This window comes from Indicator indicator, chromosome 19, assembly GCF_027791375.1.
Source record: "Indicator indicator isolate 239-I01 chromosome 19, UM_Iind_1.1, whole genome shotgun sequence".
In the NCBI taxonomy this organism is placed as follows: Eukaryota; Metazoa; Chordata; class Aves; order Piciformes; family Indicatoridae; genus Indicator; species Indicator indicator.
In genome coordinates, this window is record NC_072028.1 from 11,423,861 (window position 1) to 11,437,873 (window position 14,013).

A 14,013-nucleotide genomic window follows, 5' to 3' on the forward strand; every position below is an offset into this window, starting at 1 on the left:
GCCCACATGGCCAAGGCCAATGCCACCCTGGCTTGTAGCACAAACGTGGTGGCTGGCAGGAACAGAGAGGTGATCACCCGCCTGTACTCAGCACTGGTGAGGGCACACCTTGATTATTGTGTTCAGTTCTTGGCCCTTTGCTATAGGAAGGATATTGAGATGCTGGAGCGTGTCCATGGAAGGGCAATGAGGCTCATGAAAGGCCTGGAGCACATGGCCTATGAGGAGTGTCTGAGGGAGCTGAGGGTGTTCAGACTAGAGAAAAAGAGGCTCATCACTCTCTAAACTGCCTGAAGGGAGGTTGGAGCAACCACTTCTCCTTGGTGTCAAGTGACAGGACTAGAGGAAATGGTTTCAAGCTGAGCTAGGAGAGGTTCAGGCTCGGTATTAGGAAATATTTCTTCACTGAAAGGGTTATCAAACATTGGGATGGGTCTGCCTACTGCAGTGGTGGAGTCACCATGCCTAGAGGTGTTTAAGCAGTGTATGGACCTGGTGCTTAGGGACATACTCGAGTGTTGACCCTTCAGTGCTGGGTGGAGTGTTGGAATAGATGATCTTTGAGGTCTTTTCCAAGCAGATGTATTCTGTGATTCTAAAACGTTTACTGTATTCAGTATCACAAATAAAAATAAAATACAAAATGGGCCTTTTACTTTATTTTAAAGTACTTCTGAAACTCCAGAATGTTGCATGACATTTTCCATCACACTTGCATCTCTGAAATGACTTTTAAGTTCCTGACACAGTTGATGCAGATTCTCCTCTGCTTTGCTAACTTTTCCTAAATGCTACCCACTTTGCTACGTTTTCAGCTCCAAATTTTGCTATCAATTTATTCCTGACATGATCATCTTTTTGCAGCTCCAAATCATGCCCTCTTTCTAGTGTTGCTCTGTGGAGGAATGCTCATATTAAACCTGACAAGGGCATTTGGTGCCCCCTATAGCAAAATGAGTGTCAACTGCAGAGCTAGACCTCATCTGCATGTTATTAAAAAGTTGCACTATCTCCTTAAAAACAGAAACATGCTGCTGAATTTTAAAATGCTCCAGGCCGTAAGAGAAACTTTACGTCTTTGAGCTACAGAAAGAGCATTCTTGACACTCCCTGATAGTTCAGGGACCTCAGGGAAAATGGAAAGTCCGTATGTAAAGATTCTCAGTGTTAGACAATGTGTTTGCCAGTTTCTGCAAAGGTAAAAGCACTGTATGTGGACTCAGAATTGCACGTCTGACTGTGCTGTAAAGGACAAACTCATTCTTACAGCAAGAGTCACTCAGAATTATAAAAAGATACAAGGCACCTCAACACCTGATCTTTTTATGCTGTGGCCATTTAATCTGTTCTACCTCTCCATCTGAAACCTAGAGCATTTTCAGTTAAGTAAGACCACCGAATCAGGAGGTTATGGTTCTGCTGACACACGAACACTACCCAAGCTGCAGTGGGAGGTTTGGGCTGCATGAAGTGACGGCTCCCCTGTTCATGAACCTGGGCACCTTGAAACACAGCTGATTGTAACAGGTCAACACACCATAAATGGGTTAGCCTGCCTGCTTCACCCCCAACACAGAAGTGAGGGAAATAACACACAAACTCTGGGTTGAGAGAAAAACTTTTACTGAGCAAATCAGGTAATAATAATACAATGCACAACTCCCTTAGCTTCACCTATTTTCAGGGAGGTAAAAAAAAAAAAAGGCAGGGGGACCTGGGGAAATAAAATCAGGGACTGGCCAACTGTGACCCATCTTGCTGCCAGACTGGAAAGAACTGAATTTTTCAGATTGTGGCTGTTCATTAGCAAGGGTGTTCTCTCTCAAACATGACAGGTGAGAGATACCCAAACTCTGAGTACACTTCCTTACCTTGTATCTCATACCTCATACATGGTCCTGAAAGCTTGTCTAATTCTTCCAGCTAGAGTGTATGGCCTCCTACAAGTGTTATTTTGCTGGACTAAGTAAGCTGTGACTCCTCAGTCTGTAGCAATGCAAGCTGGAGGACACCTATTCATCATTTTTAAAATCACAAAGCAAGATGGTAATGCTATTAAACAAACTCTGCAGTATTAGCACTGGAGAACATATGCAGCAAGTACCAACAAAAATTTAAGATGCCTGTCTACTGACCTGTGTTTTTACCTGAAAGAACCCTGTGAAGATTATTATCACAGTGACCATTTTTTGGCAATTCCAAGTACACAAGGACCTTCTGAGACATCTCAACATTCACATAGGAGCCCAAGTAGCTTATCCTGTGGCATGAATGCTCTTGATTGTTGCTTTTGAACAGCTACATATTCATTGTTATTGTCTCCTTAACAACAATAAAAGGTAATAAAAACTGGCAGAGCAGGTTATTAAACGACCCTCCACAACAGTTTGAAGACAAATGGACAAAACAGAAAGCTGCTATTGTGCCCTAATAATGCATGAGAGGTTAGAGGACTTAACGCCCTTCTGTCAGTTTTGATACCAGCCCCGTTCAGAATCCTTTGCATGCAGCAATATACAGTTAGGAGCACAAGCTAGTTTATACAATAGATACACACTTTAAAGCAAATTCTTGGTGAAAGTTTGATATAGAACCTTTCTCTAAAACATTTTCTATTTTAAAACTGCATCAAATATTAAAAAGCAAACACAAAACAAGCCTTTTATAAATATTTACAAGTATTTCTGAAACTTCAGAATGTTGCATGACTTTTTCCATCACATTTGCATTTCTGAAATGACTTTAAGTTCTTGCCACAGTTCTAGATCTAGATTCTCCTCTGTTTTACTAACTTTTCCGAAATGCTACCCGCTTTGCTACGTTTTCAGCTCCAAATTTCACTATCAATTTGTTTTTGACATGTTCATCATCTTTTTGCAACTCCAAATCATCCTCTCTGGTCCACACAGGGTACCCATCCAAGCGCTGCCCTGTCTGCAGAAAGTATGAAGTAGCCTCCACTTCACCTGTGTTTTTCAGAAAGGCCTGTGTAACAGTGTGCAGGTCCACGCTGAACTTCTTCATGAAGTACTGCATAGTTTTTACTGCTTCTTCTACCACACTGGCAGAAGAGCAAGTGCTTGCTGGTCCTTCTAGCTGAGCGTCAGGGAGAGCCCACTCCTGCGATCCAGTTTCCAAGCTAGATGCTGTTTCTTCTGTGGGCTTTCCTTCTCCAACTTCTGTGGAAAGCTCTTGTGAAATGTTTGAAGTATCACTTCCTGACTAAAATTAAGAGGAGTCATCAATTTGACATGGTATTTTCTGGCAAGCTTTTTTATCACCACTACCCAACCACCTTCCGCTGTGACTGTAAAGCATATAAAAGCCTCTGAATTTTACTATGCCTAGCTGTTTCTATTACTAAAGTGAAGCTGTATACATTAACAAGGATATACATAAAAGCATGAACTATATGGAAGAATTTGAACAAACCAAATATTAAAACTAAAAGTTAATGCAACTAAAATTACATTTTACGCCCGATGTGAAAGGATGGCTTCCATTTGCCAGTAGTTTTTGATGTGACAACTCTGATGTTTATTTCATAAAACTAACTTGTACAGGAAATCAATCTAAGAAAATGTCCCAGTGAGGCACCATTCATCATAAGCCACGCAGTTCACACCTCACATAAAGCACCCTTTCAGCAGAAGGGGAGTCGTAGTGCAGCCACTTAAGAAGTTAATACGAGTTACTATGGGGCCACACTGCGACAACCAGGACTAGAAGCAGCTGCAGCAAACAGTCTACTCCCCTGCCGCCCCAGAGGCTCACCTCTGCGCCATCGAACTCCTGATTCGCCGCCTCGAAAACACCCGTGTTTTGTGCGGGCTCCTCCATCTGCTGGGGCCCTGCGGAAACACGCGGGCATCGACTGCCGGGCCACAGCGGGTGCGCGCCCCGCCACCAACCTCCCCTCTCCCCCGCCGCCAAGCCCGGCCGGCGCCCTCCAGCTCACCCCCGAGCAGCGGCCTCAGGTACCGTAGGTAGCGGTCGCGCATGGCTTGCCAGCTGTGCTGCGTCAGCCCCGCCCGCTCCAGCTCCTGCCAGAGCGCCCGGCCGCACACCCGCGCCTCGCCGCGGCCGCGCACGGCCCGCAGCAGCGCTGCGTCCTCCGCCTTCGTGAAGGCCCGACGCCCGCGCGGCGAGGCGACGACGAGAGACCTGGGCGGCGTGGTGGGCAGCCGGAAGGACTCCAGCGGCAGCCGCTGCTTGCGCTCCACGCACTCCGTCACGTACTCGGTGGAGACCGCACCAGCGGGCGCGGCCTCGCCGGGCTGCGCCAGGAGCACGGCTCCCGGCTCCTGTACGCGGCACAACCGCCCGCCGCCCGCCAGCACCAGCGGTGCCAGGCGCAGCTTGGCCAGCCCCGGCCGCACGTAGAACCTCATCGGGCTGCCATCGTCTTGCAGGAACAGCGACCGCGAGCACGCCGCAGGCGCGCCCCAGGGACCCGGCCCCGCCATTGTCACGCCCTGCGCGCAGGCGCGGGCCTGCCGGAAGAGCGGGCTAGAGCCGAGAAGATGGCGGCCGTGGCGGGGCGGGCGTGCGAAGCAGCGGAGACCGAGTCGCACCTCAGCAAAAAGTGAGGGAGGTTGGGCGGGCAGGTGGAGCCGGGCAGCGCCGGGCTGGGGAGGCAAGGCAAAGCAGAGCAAAACAAAACAAGTCAAGGCGAGGCGAATGTTCGGCTGACCTGGTGCGCGTCTCTGCCATGCTGAGCCCTGCTGCTGCGCGGCTCCGCTGCTGGGCCTGGAGGGTCGCCCCAGTGCTCCGATGGCGCCAGGCACTTCATGACCAAAGCAGGTCCGTGCTTTGTGGTCTGGCTGAGGCCGTCCTTTTCCTCATGAAGTCCTGGTCGTCAGGGTCGGGAGCCGCGGGGGGCCGGTCCGGGCCGTGAAGGCGGGTCGGGAACTCTTAAGTAGCGCCTAACTTCTTGCAGTGAGAACTTGGGTGCTGTGTGGTGTTGCTAGGCTCTTACGTGTGGCAAGCGGAAAAGTCCTTGGGCACATAGGCACGCACCGTCAAGGATGCTTTACATAACGCTTAATTCAGTTTTAACTTTTTCTGAATATTTTTATTGCATATATGCGCTTAAAACAGTTCAACGAAGAAAATGCTTAAACGTACTTAAGGATTATTTTGACTTTTGGGCAGGGTTATTTATACAGTAAACTTTTGTCAGAATCCTGTCATGTGTTTCTGTGTAGAAGTATCAGAGTACCTGTTGCATCTGGTTTCCTTCTCTTTTATAGTGAGCTGAAGAGACGTTTAAAGGCTGAGAGAAAAATAGCCGAAAAAGAGGCAAAGCAGAAAGAGCAAAATGAAAAGAATTCAAATAAGCCATCCTTGACTTCTGACTCTGAGAATAACATTGGTGCTGATGAGGAAAGCTTGGATCCCAATGTGAGCATCTGCCCTCATGCTTTTTAGTATTCTGAAACTAAGTGTTAATTTATATTTGATGTAAATTCAAGAAGAACTAAGTGGTTAAGAGGAGAGAAACCTCCATATTCCGACATAAGTGCAGCTGTTTTAATTTACAACCTGCAAAATGGTTTCAATTTCTAACAAAATATTTTGGTTTTGTTTGTTTCTGGTGACAGCAATACTACAAGATTAGAAGCCATGCAATCCAGCAGCTGAAAGGCTCTAATGAAGATCCCTATCCCCACAAATTTAATGTGGACTTATCCCTCTCGGATTTTATAGAAAAGTACAGTCACCTGCAACCAGGAGATCACCTGACAGACATTACAGTGAGAGTGGCAGGTAAAAGACTTAATCTGGGATACAGAAAGATGGTCTGCTGTTTTGCTAAGAAAAGTCTTAGCTGCTTTTAATGATGGGGTGGTCTCTTTGAATTTTGCTGGTCCTCCATTACTCAGTCTTGAAGTCCCTAGCCGACTATTCAGGACATGTCCTTTTGGAATGTGTAGACCTATGCAACATCCCATAAAACTACAAGATGAGACTGCGATCTGTGCTCCAGACCCCAAAGTTCATATGGTCTTTGGTGCGCTGGTATTAGTTTTGAGACTTTAATTGTTTGTTTTTCACATTTAGTGATCAGTTCAGAGCTGATAACGCTTTGTCCTAGTGATAATACTGTGGGGTTTGCCCCTGTACCCTTTCTGCTAGTGACTTCCTGATGTCCCCCATGCTTTGATCTTTAGGTCGAATCCATGCGAAGCGTGCCTCTGGAGGGAAGCTGATTTTCTATGATCTCCGTGGTGAAGGCGTCAAGTTGCAGGTCATGGCAAATTCCAGGTAAGTAGAGGTATTCCTAGTACTGTTCTAAACTGAACTGCATTCTGGGGCCTAGAGAGCTGTAGTTGGGCATTCTATTCCTTAATCTCCTTAGACAATCCATCTGTATGTTGGCTTAGATAGTGTTTTGCTTAGGATGTTGTGGTTCCCTAATAGAAGAATCCTTTTTCTAAAAGCATTTGGTCTGTGGGGGAGAGTTGCAGGACAGTTTGGAATGTTGAATTTTAATCAAACTTACTGCATTGGTTTTGTATCTGCAGGCTCTACAAATCTGAGGAAGAATATTTCCGTATTAACAACAAGCTGCGTCGTGGGGACATTATTGGTGTAGAGGGGAATCCTGGGAAAACGAAGAAAGGGGAACTGAGTATTATTCCATATGAAATAACTCTATTGTCTCCATGCCTGCACATGTTGCCTCATCTTCATTTTGGCCTCAAAGATAAGGTACTTGTCATACTTGTCACTCCTGGAGACAGTTTGGCAGATAAGTCTGAGTGGATGATTTTTTTAATATCTGCTGATGGTATCAGTCAACAAAGGAACATCTGTTTTGTTGGGAGACTTTTTTTTTTTTCCTTTGGTAGCACAGTTTGCATAGTGTATTCTGAAGATATTTGTTTTTTCAGGAAACGAGGTATCGTCAGAGATACTTGGATTTAATTCTTAATGATTATGTGAGGCAGAAATTTATAACCCGTGCAAAGATCATTACATACATTCGAAGCTTTCTGGATGAGTTGGGCTTCCTTGAGGTAAGACTTCAGTGTTTATTTCTCTCTGCATACTAAATGTTTAGAGCTTCTCAGCTTCAAGGATGTTTTACGTTTGGGCTGATGTGCAAAGTATTTACAGAAGTGAGAATAATTACCTCAGCATGATGTGCTTTATCAGTTTAATGTAGAGTGAGCCATTCCTTTCCTCTCTTAAGATTATTCCTCAGTTGGTGAGGCTATGACTCATGAAACTTCTCTCAAAGTAGTACTTCAAACTACTGCTGTGTGGCAGTTTAGGCTGGGTGCCTCCTGTTACTACCACATAAGCTACACCTCCGGTGTCCTGAATGTCCACCCAATGAGGTGGACACGGGAAACGGTGTATTTCTACCCATAAATCCTGCCCCCTATAAATCCATCTGCAAAGTTGTTTCTCTTGCTCTTTCTTCCCTCTCCGCTCCCGTGGGAGATGTTCTCTTATTGGGTAACGGTGGGGGAGTATCTGAAGGCCTCTTAGGCCAGTCTAGGCCTAATGCCAGGAGGAGAAAGGATGGGGGGGGGGGGGCAGTCTCAGACCTGGCCAGCCTGAGACTTGCCTAGCAGTGGGAGGGGGAAGGAAGAGCCCTGGGGGTTTGGGTTTACCCTGAGATGGGAGAAGGGAAGGATTGGGAAGCCTTTGGGTATTATGTAAAGGGGCTCTGTATGCTTTGGGATATTCTTGGCACCATGCTTTGTAGTTTTCTTTAGTTTCACCAATTGCTTCTCCATTTAAACTTTCCATCACTCTCCAATCCGTTTGTGTGTGTCATTCTTTTGTCCCTCTCGGGACAAAATGTGCTGGCCTCAAACCAGCACATGCTGCCTCTTCCCTCTTTCAATAAATTAAGGTGAAAATAACATCTTTAAAATGATGTTTTGTCTCTGGAGGTAACTGCGAGTTTTCCTGTAGGTAAAATTGGTTTTACCTTAAGCTCTGTCGGGGAGTAGGTTATGAGAAAATACTACTAGGTCTTCTCTCTCTTACATCCAGATTCTTGGTTCTACTTTACAGTTAGCAAAAGATTAGAACTTAATGTGGTTTATTTGCAACTGTTTTAGCAACTGAATCTGTAGTCTCCTCTGGACCTCTCCAACAGGTCCATATCCTCCTTGTACTGGGGATTCCAGAGCTGAATGCAGTGCTCTAGGTGGGGCCTCCTGAATGCTGAGCAGAGCTAGTCACAATTATTTTAATGCAGCTCAGGATATAGTTGGCTGCTGGGCCATTTTCCATTCATTCATCCTCCAGGTTGAACTGATATTGGGGACTGACCTGACCCAGGTGCAGGAGCTTTCACCTGGCCTTGTTGAACTTCATTATCTGAAAGGCAGAGATGATTTTGTAACAATGCCACAGCCCACTTTTCTTGGCTTTGATAACATGAATCCAGGAGGTTCACATTTATAGTAAATAACAATGGTTCTTGATAGCAAAAAATGTTGACTGCATTGAAGACCTGCTCTTCAGTTCAGAATTTGTCATATACTGTAAGGTCAAATGATAAATGAAATACAGATATTTTTCATTGGAGCTAGCTGTGGTTTGTTTGTTTGCTTAATCTACAGAGTTCAGCTTTGGAGACAGATTAAAGCAGGGCATTGAGGTAGGAGCCTAGAAATATGACACTGTTACATTAATATTTGTATTGTTACTATTTTACAGATTGAAACTCCTATGATGAATATAATACCAGGTGGAGCTGTGGCAAAACCTTTTATCACATACCACAATGAGCTGGATATGAATTTATATATGAGAATTGCTCCTGAGCTTTACCACAAGGTAAAACACAAGGCCTTTATGGCTAAGCCTATATTGTCCAAACTGTTGTGATCTTACTCCAAAAAAGGAAAAAGAAAAAAAGGTAGCTGAAACAAAGATTATTCTTGAAGAAAGGTAGACTCGTTGGATTGGGGGAAACCAAATTTATCTTGAATGAGATGTGTGAGGTTGTGCTGCAGTTGTGTGTGTTTGAGCTTTCTTTAGTTCCTGTGAAAAAGTTAAGTGTCTTTACTAGAATTTTCTTCTGTTTAGATGTTGGTGGTTGGTGGCATGGACAGAGTATATGAAATTGGGCGTCAGTTCCGGAATGAAGGAATCGATTTGACTCACAACCCTGAGTTCACAACTTGTGAATTCTACATGGCTTACGCAGACTACCATGACTTGATGGAAATTACAGAGAAGTTGCTTTCAGGTGATGTATACAATATTAATTAAAAAAAAGAGTTGCATATTATGTGGCATACTCCTAAACTTGAGGTTCCTTTTATAGGGATGGTGAAACATATTACTGGAAGCTACAAGATCACTTATCATCCAGATGGCCAGGATGGAGAGGCCTATGAGATAGATTTTACCCCTCCCTTCCGGCGAATTAGTATGGTGCATGATCTGGAAAAGATCTTGGGAGTGAAATTTCCATCAGCTGAGTGTTTTGAAACTGAAGGTCAGATGCTCAGTATGAATGTCCTATAATTCTTCATTAACAGAAAAAGTGCTTAAGGTGTTGGAGTTCTCAGCTTGTGGTCTGTCAGCGTGGCATTGCTTTTCTCTGGTTTTATTTGTTACCCGAGAGTCTAGAAAGAAGCCTTTGTGCTTTGCAGTCTTTGGCAGGATCTGACTCTTCTGCCTCTTTGTTGAGTGTAATTGATGGCTGTATATTCAAGAGGCATGATCTGGGGAGTTCTTGATCTGTTGAAGAGAGACAGCTTTTTATTTCTTCTGTCTTTTATGCTATTGAATCTCCATGCCTATGTTCATGGGTTAGGACTACACTTATTTGTCACGTTATCTAAAATGCATATGTTTATTTTACTCCTGGAATCCAGAGCCATAAGGAAACAACTTACATACACTTTGTAGTAATCTTTTTTCCTTCTATATTTTTTCCACCAAGTAATAATGCCTAGCTCTTGTGTGGGGTTGTGCTTAATTGTTGTCAAGTTTCTGGAACATAAAGTAACTTACATTTTAGTGTAAAATTATTTCAAAACAAATTACCATGTTTACAATTTGACATTTAAGCTCATGTTTTCCTTGAGGTGTATCATTAATATCTTACAAATCACTCTGATACATATTGAAGGATGCAGGAAGAAAAAAATACAGTTATCTGGGTAGCTTTTCTAATTTTTGTATATAACAATTTCAGAAACTCGCAAATTCTTTGATGACCTTTGTGCAGAGAGAAATGTTGAGTGTCCACCTCCTAGAACAACAGCCAGGCTTCTAGACAAAGTAAGTCAAGGTGTTTTTATAACCCTAATGTCTTTTGAGGATATGTCTGTATCCAAAGAAGTCTCTTCAGAACAAAAGTTTTAACTGTATTGAGGGAAAACTTACTGAAATACATTTCAGCTATTCCTATATCACAATGAGAAAATTTGCTGTGTCAAAATATTTTTTTTGTGTTGTCTTCACCAAAATGTAGTTTACTGATGCCTGCTTAATGGAAGCATTTAATGGAAGATTTTAGTTTAGTACCTGGTTTCTTGTGCTTAAAGCAGATCTGCCACTTTTTTCTGTGAGATCTGTGCTTTTGCATTTACCTTACCAAACTGGTAGGCTTACCATATAGTTTTATCACATGTATTTCAAGTATTCTTAACCCAAAATACTGCCTGGTAGCTGTTTCTCTGCTGATTTTCATACTGGCCTTCATTGTAATGTCCAAGTTTATGTAAGTTATTTTTTTTTATATCCAATGTCATTTTTCTTACCTAAATAGGACATGGACACTCTGTTAATAATGACATTAGCATGGTCAGGATTATTATTAGTTGAGAAATTTTCAGTTTTATAATACCTTCTTCAGCAGTGAACAGAAGGAAGGTAGGATGTTTGGGGAAGGCCCCACTAGGAAAGTGAAACTGCATTCTACATAATGGTTTTGCTTTTGTTTTCCCAGTTAGTTGGTGAATTCTTGGAAGTCACATGTATCAACCCTACGTTCATCTGTGATCACCCACAAGTCATGAGTCCTCTAGCCAAATGGTAAGAGACACAGCCAGTGTGTAATAATGAAACCATCCTCTACTTCCTTGGGGCAGGGGGGGAAGTAATAAAAAAAAGCCATATATGTGGAAATAGAGGTTTTAATATTCATAGATCTAATACCAACCAAGACAGATATTGGTTCCTGAGCTGTGAAATCCATCATCCACCGAAGAGGTGTGCTGATGTTTAGTAGTTTGAAGTTTGTACAGCTGTTGCCCCTAAGCATGGGCAATCTTTGTGAAGTAATGTGTGTGCCCTTCTGTAAAGATGTTTATTTTAACGTATGGTTGTTTTGCCTTCTTGACATAGGCATCGCTCTCATCCGGGGCTAACAGAACGCTTTGAACTTTTTGTAATGAAGAAGGAAGTGTGTAATGCATACACAGAACTTAACGATCCCATCCGGCAGCGACAGCTCTTTGAGGAACAGGCCAAGGTATGATGCTTGATAGTGAATCAATGGTATAGGCACATAAGCAAAGGACATTTCCTATGTCTATTCCAAATCTGTCTTTAGTCCCTACTGCTTAAAAGGCTTGCTCCTACTTTGAGTGAGTGCTTCTCGCTTAACTGAAAGCCTGTTTTCTTTTAGAGACCTTGCTATCTATGGTAAGCACGTCCAAGCACTGCTGTTGATTTAGTTTTTACTAGTGCAACTTTGTATTGAAACATCTTCCCTTTTATTCTGCCTGAAGTACTAAACTGACAAGTACTAAACTGTGCAAAATCTCAGGTTGAAAGTTATTTTTCCCCAGTCAAACTTTTCTGTAGTCATACAAGATTATATTTCCAGGTTCTTAAATAAATTTTCATGGCTGGTAAGACTTTGAATAGCAAGTAAGAAATAGCCTGATTTCCTGATCTGAGTAATTTTAAAATTGGCTCACTGCTACAGACTGGAAATTGTTAGGCCTACAAATTTATTGTACTAGTTTTCTCTACACAAGCCTTAGAAAGGAGTGACTGAAATTGCTTTTGTTGTTAAGTGAATATACATATCCATGAATGCATGTGTGCCCATGCCTGATTGAGGTTAGATGATTGGGTCTGCACAGAGTTCTTGTTCTTTCTACCCTTTCTAATGGGTCACAGTGTCTGAGAGGATGAAGTAGTTGTCAAAACCAGGAAAGTTGACTTATGTCAACTAACTTATTGATAGTTCCAAAATAGTCAGCCAGAGTGAATAACGTTACAGATTTTTCACCTTTGGTCTGTTACATTTGTTTGCTGCAGTTGAGTATAGCCAGACTTTGCAGACGTATGATTATACATATTGAATAAAAATTTGCCTGAAAATTTAATGTTAAGGTGGAGATTGAGATGGAAGGATGGTAGTTTGCATTTCAGGATTTGAGACTCAGGCAGTAAAGTTTGCTTTGCAGAAGACTGGTAGAAATGTTTGTGGAACCTGTGAGCAAAGATATTTGTTGTTTCAACACTTACACACATGGCATTTTCTAAACAGGAAGAGGGTTGGCTAGTTTGTGTTTTGACACTTGGAGGCTGGCAGGGTCAGATATATCAGTTACAATCTCAGTGTAGTGTTAAATTATTCTACTTGTAAAAAAATAGTCCCTGGACATTGTTTCATGAAGCAACTACTGACAATTGAAACAATTATTTGTCTTAGTTGCTTCTGCAAACATTAAAGGTTGCAAGCAATAAAAGAACCTCAGAAGCCTTTGAAAGCAGTTTGGTCTGCCGTCGTCTGCTGCTGTATGGTCCTGAAGATTCTTTGATTGAAGGGCTTTTGCCTGAAAAGGAAACTTACAGATCAGGCAGGAGTTGGGCCTAGAGCTATTTGTATAGGGCTTTGGTTTCATTGGCTGCTACAAATACCAGCATTCCTCCTTTTTGGGTAGGGCATTGGCAGACGTGTTACTATCTAACTCTCTACAATCCACCTTTTACCATTTAATTTTCTCATCTAGGCAAAAGCTGCTGGTGATGATGAAGCCATGTTTATTGATGAAAACTTCTGTACTGCACTGGAGTATGGCCTTCCTCCTACAGCTGGCTGGGGCATGGGAATTGATCGCTTCACCATGTTCCTCACAGACTCCAATAACATCAAGGTAAATGTGCAAAACGGCAGTGCCTGCTGCTGCCTTTGTCAGAGAGCAGGCCTGGGATTCTGCAAAGCAGGCCATGAACAAGCAACAGGCAGTGTAGCCATTTGGGATTCTTTAATCAGAACTGAAGAACTTCACCACAGAGAAGTGCTCCTTTGGTGCACATGCTTATAAATAAACCTCTGCAGAGCCTGGACCTGCAGCGTGGCTGTGCCTGAGCACAGCGCCCAGCGTGTGCTTGTGTCACGCTGTACACGGCCGCACTGGGCAGCTGGGTCTGGCGTGCGGGGGAGCTGGGAAGAGCCAAGGGAGGGCTGTTCGCACAGGACCTGCCCAGCGGGTCTTGCTCCCCGCGCCGGGGGCGCGATGGGGCGGCTCTGGCCGCGTTGACGGTATTCCGTTTCGCAGGAGGTACTTCTCTTCCCTGCCATGAAACCGGAGGACAACAAGAAGGAGGTGCAGCCTGACCAGCCTGGCGAAGGCACTTCTGTATGAATCCCGGCGCGGTCCGGCCCGTTAATAAAGACGCTGCTTTCACGGCCTGTCTCCGTGTCTCTCTGTGCGCCTGCGCACGGGCTGCGGCTCCTCCTCCCCGGGCTGGCGCTCCCGGCGGGCCCTGCGCACGGGGAAGCGGCTGCGCGGGGCGGGGGCTGGAGAGCGTGGGCTCGGGCAGCGCGGCTGGCGGGCCCGGCGCGGAGTCGCTGTACTGTTACTCTGCAGGGTAGGGTGTTGCACCCTGAGTGCTGCAGCGGCTCGCTCGGGCGCTGGAACTCTGCGTTCCCCGGTCAGTGGGGCAGAATGGGGGCCTGGAGGCATCGGAACGAGTGTGGTGGTGCCGTGCCTCCCGCGATGTGAAGCAGGGACCACATGGGGACGGCGGTGTTGATGCACGTCGCTGCAGAGCGGGAACCTTGGGAGC

General features: G+C 44.4%; 2 protein-coding genes across 3 annotated transcripts; one reads left to right on the top strand and one right to left on the bottom strand.

The window, feature by feature from the left end:
- Positions 1-1,659: 1,659 nt before the first annotated feature.
- On the bottom strand, positions 1,660-4,466 carry TERF2IP (TERF2 interacting protein). Its single transcript, XM_054389506.1, has 3 exons — positions 3,959-4,466; positions 3,775-3,851; positions 1,660-3,222 (listed from the first exon to the last, which is right to left on the bottom strand). Exons 1-3 carry the CDS (start codon positions 4,464-4,466, stop codon positions 2,788-2,790), a joined length of 1,020 nt encoding a protein of 339 aa, XP_054245481.1. The 3' UTR covers positions 1,660-2,787.
- A 57-nt stretch (positions 4,467-4,523) lies between these two features.
- Positions 4,524-13,619, top strand: KARS1 (lysyl-tRNA synthetase 1). Of its 2 annotated transcripts, none has more exons than XM_054389598.1 (14): positions 4,524-4,585; positions 5,253-5,403; positions 5,604-5,769; positions 6,174-6,267; positions 6,528-6,714; positions 6,897-7,022; positions 8,686-8,805; positions 9,058-9,220; positions 9,299-9,472; positions 10,178-10,263; positions 10,934-11,019; positions 11,332-11,458; positions 12,954-13,097; positions 13,503-13,619. In XM_054389598.1, exons 1-14 carry the CDS (start codon positions 4,524-4,526, stop codon positions 13,587-13,589), a joined length of 1,773 nt encoding a protein of 590 aa, XP_054245573.1. In that variant the 3' UTR covers positions 13,590-13,619. The 2 variants fall into 2 exon arrangements, with proteins under 2 accessions (XP_054245573.1, XP_054245572.1); XM_054389597.1 differs by lacking the exon at positions 4,524-4,585 and adding an exon at positions 4,712-4,803.
- The last annotated feature ends 394 nt before the right edge of the window (positions 13,620-14,013 follow it).

What these genes read in the sequence shown, in the direction of transcription:
- TERF2IP (XM_054389506.1), bottom strand. Translation starts at nt 4,466, where the DNA reads ATGGCGGGGCCGGGTCCCTGGGGCGCGCCTGCGGCGTGCTCGCGGTCG. An exon ending in CCTGAGGCCGCTGCTCGGGG is followed by an intron (nt 3,852 to 3,958) that starts GTGAGCTGGAGG and finishes GTGTTTCCGCAG; the next exon opens with GGCCCCAGCAGATGGAGGAG. An exon ending in AGGAGTTCGATGGCGCAGAG is followed by an intron (nt 3,223 to 3,774) that starts GTGAGCCTCTGG and finishes TCTTAATTTTAG; the next exon opens with TCAGGAAGTGATACTTCAAA.
- KARS1 (XM_054389597.1), top strand. Translation starts at nt 4,712, where the DNA reads ATGCTGAGCCCTGCTGCTGCGCGGCTCCGCTGCTGGGCCTGGAGGGTC. An exon ending in CATTACAGTGAGAGTGGCAG is followed by an intron (nt 5,770 to 6,173) that starts GTAAAAGACTTA and finishes TTTGATCTTTAG; the next exon opens with GTCGAATCCATGCGAAGCGT. An exon ending in TCTTTGAGGAACAGGCCAAG is followed by an intron (nt 11,459 to 12,953) that starts GTATGATGCTTG and finishes TTTCTCATCTAG; the next exon opens with GCAAAAGCTGCTGGTGATGA.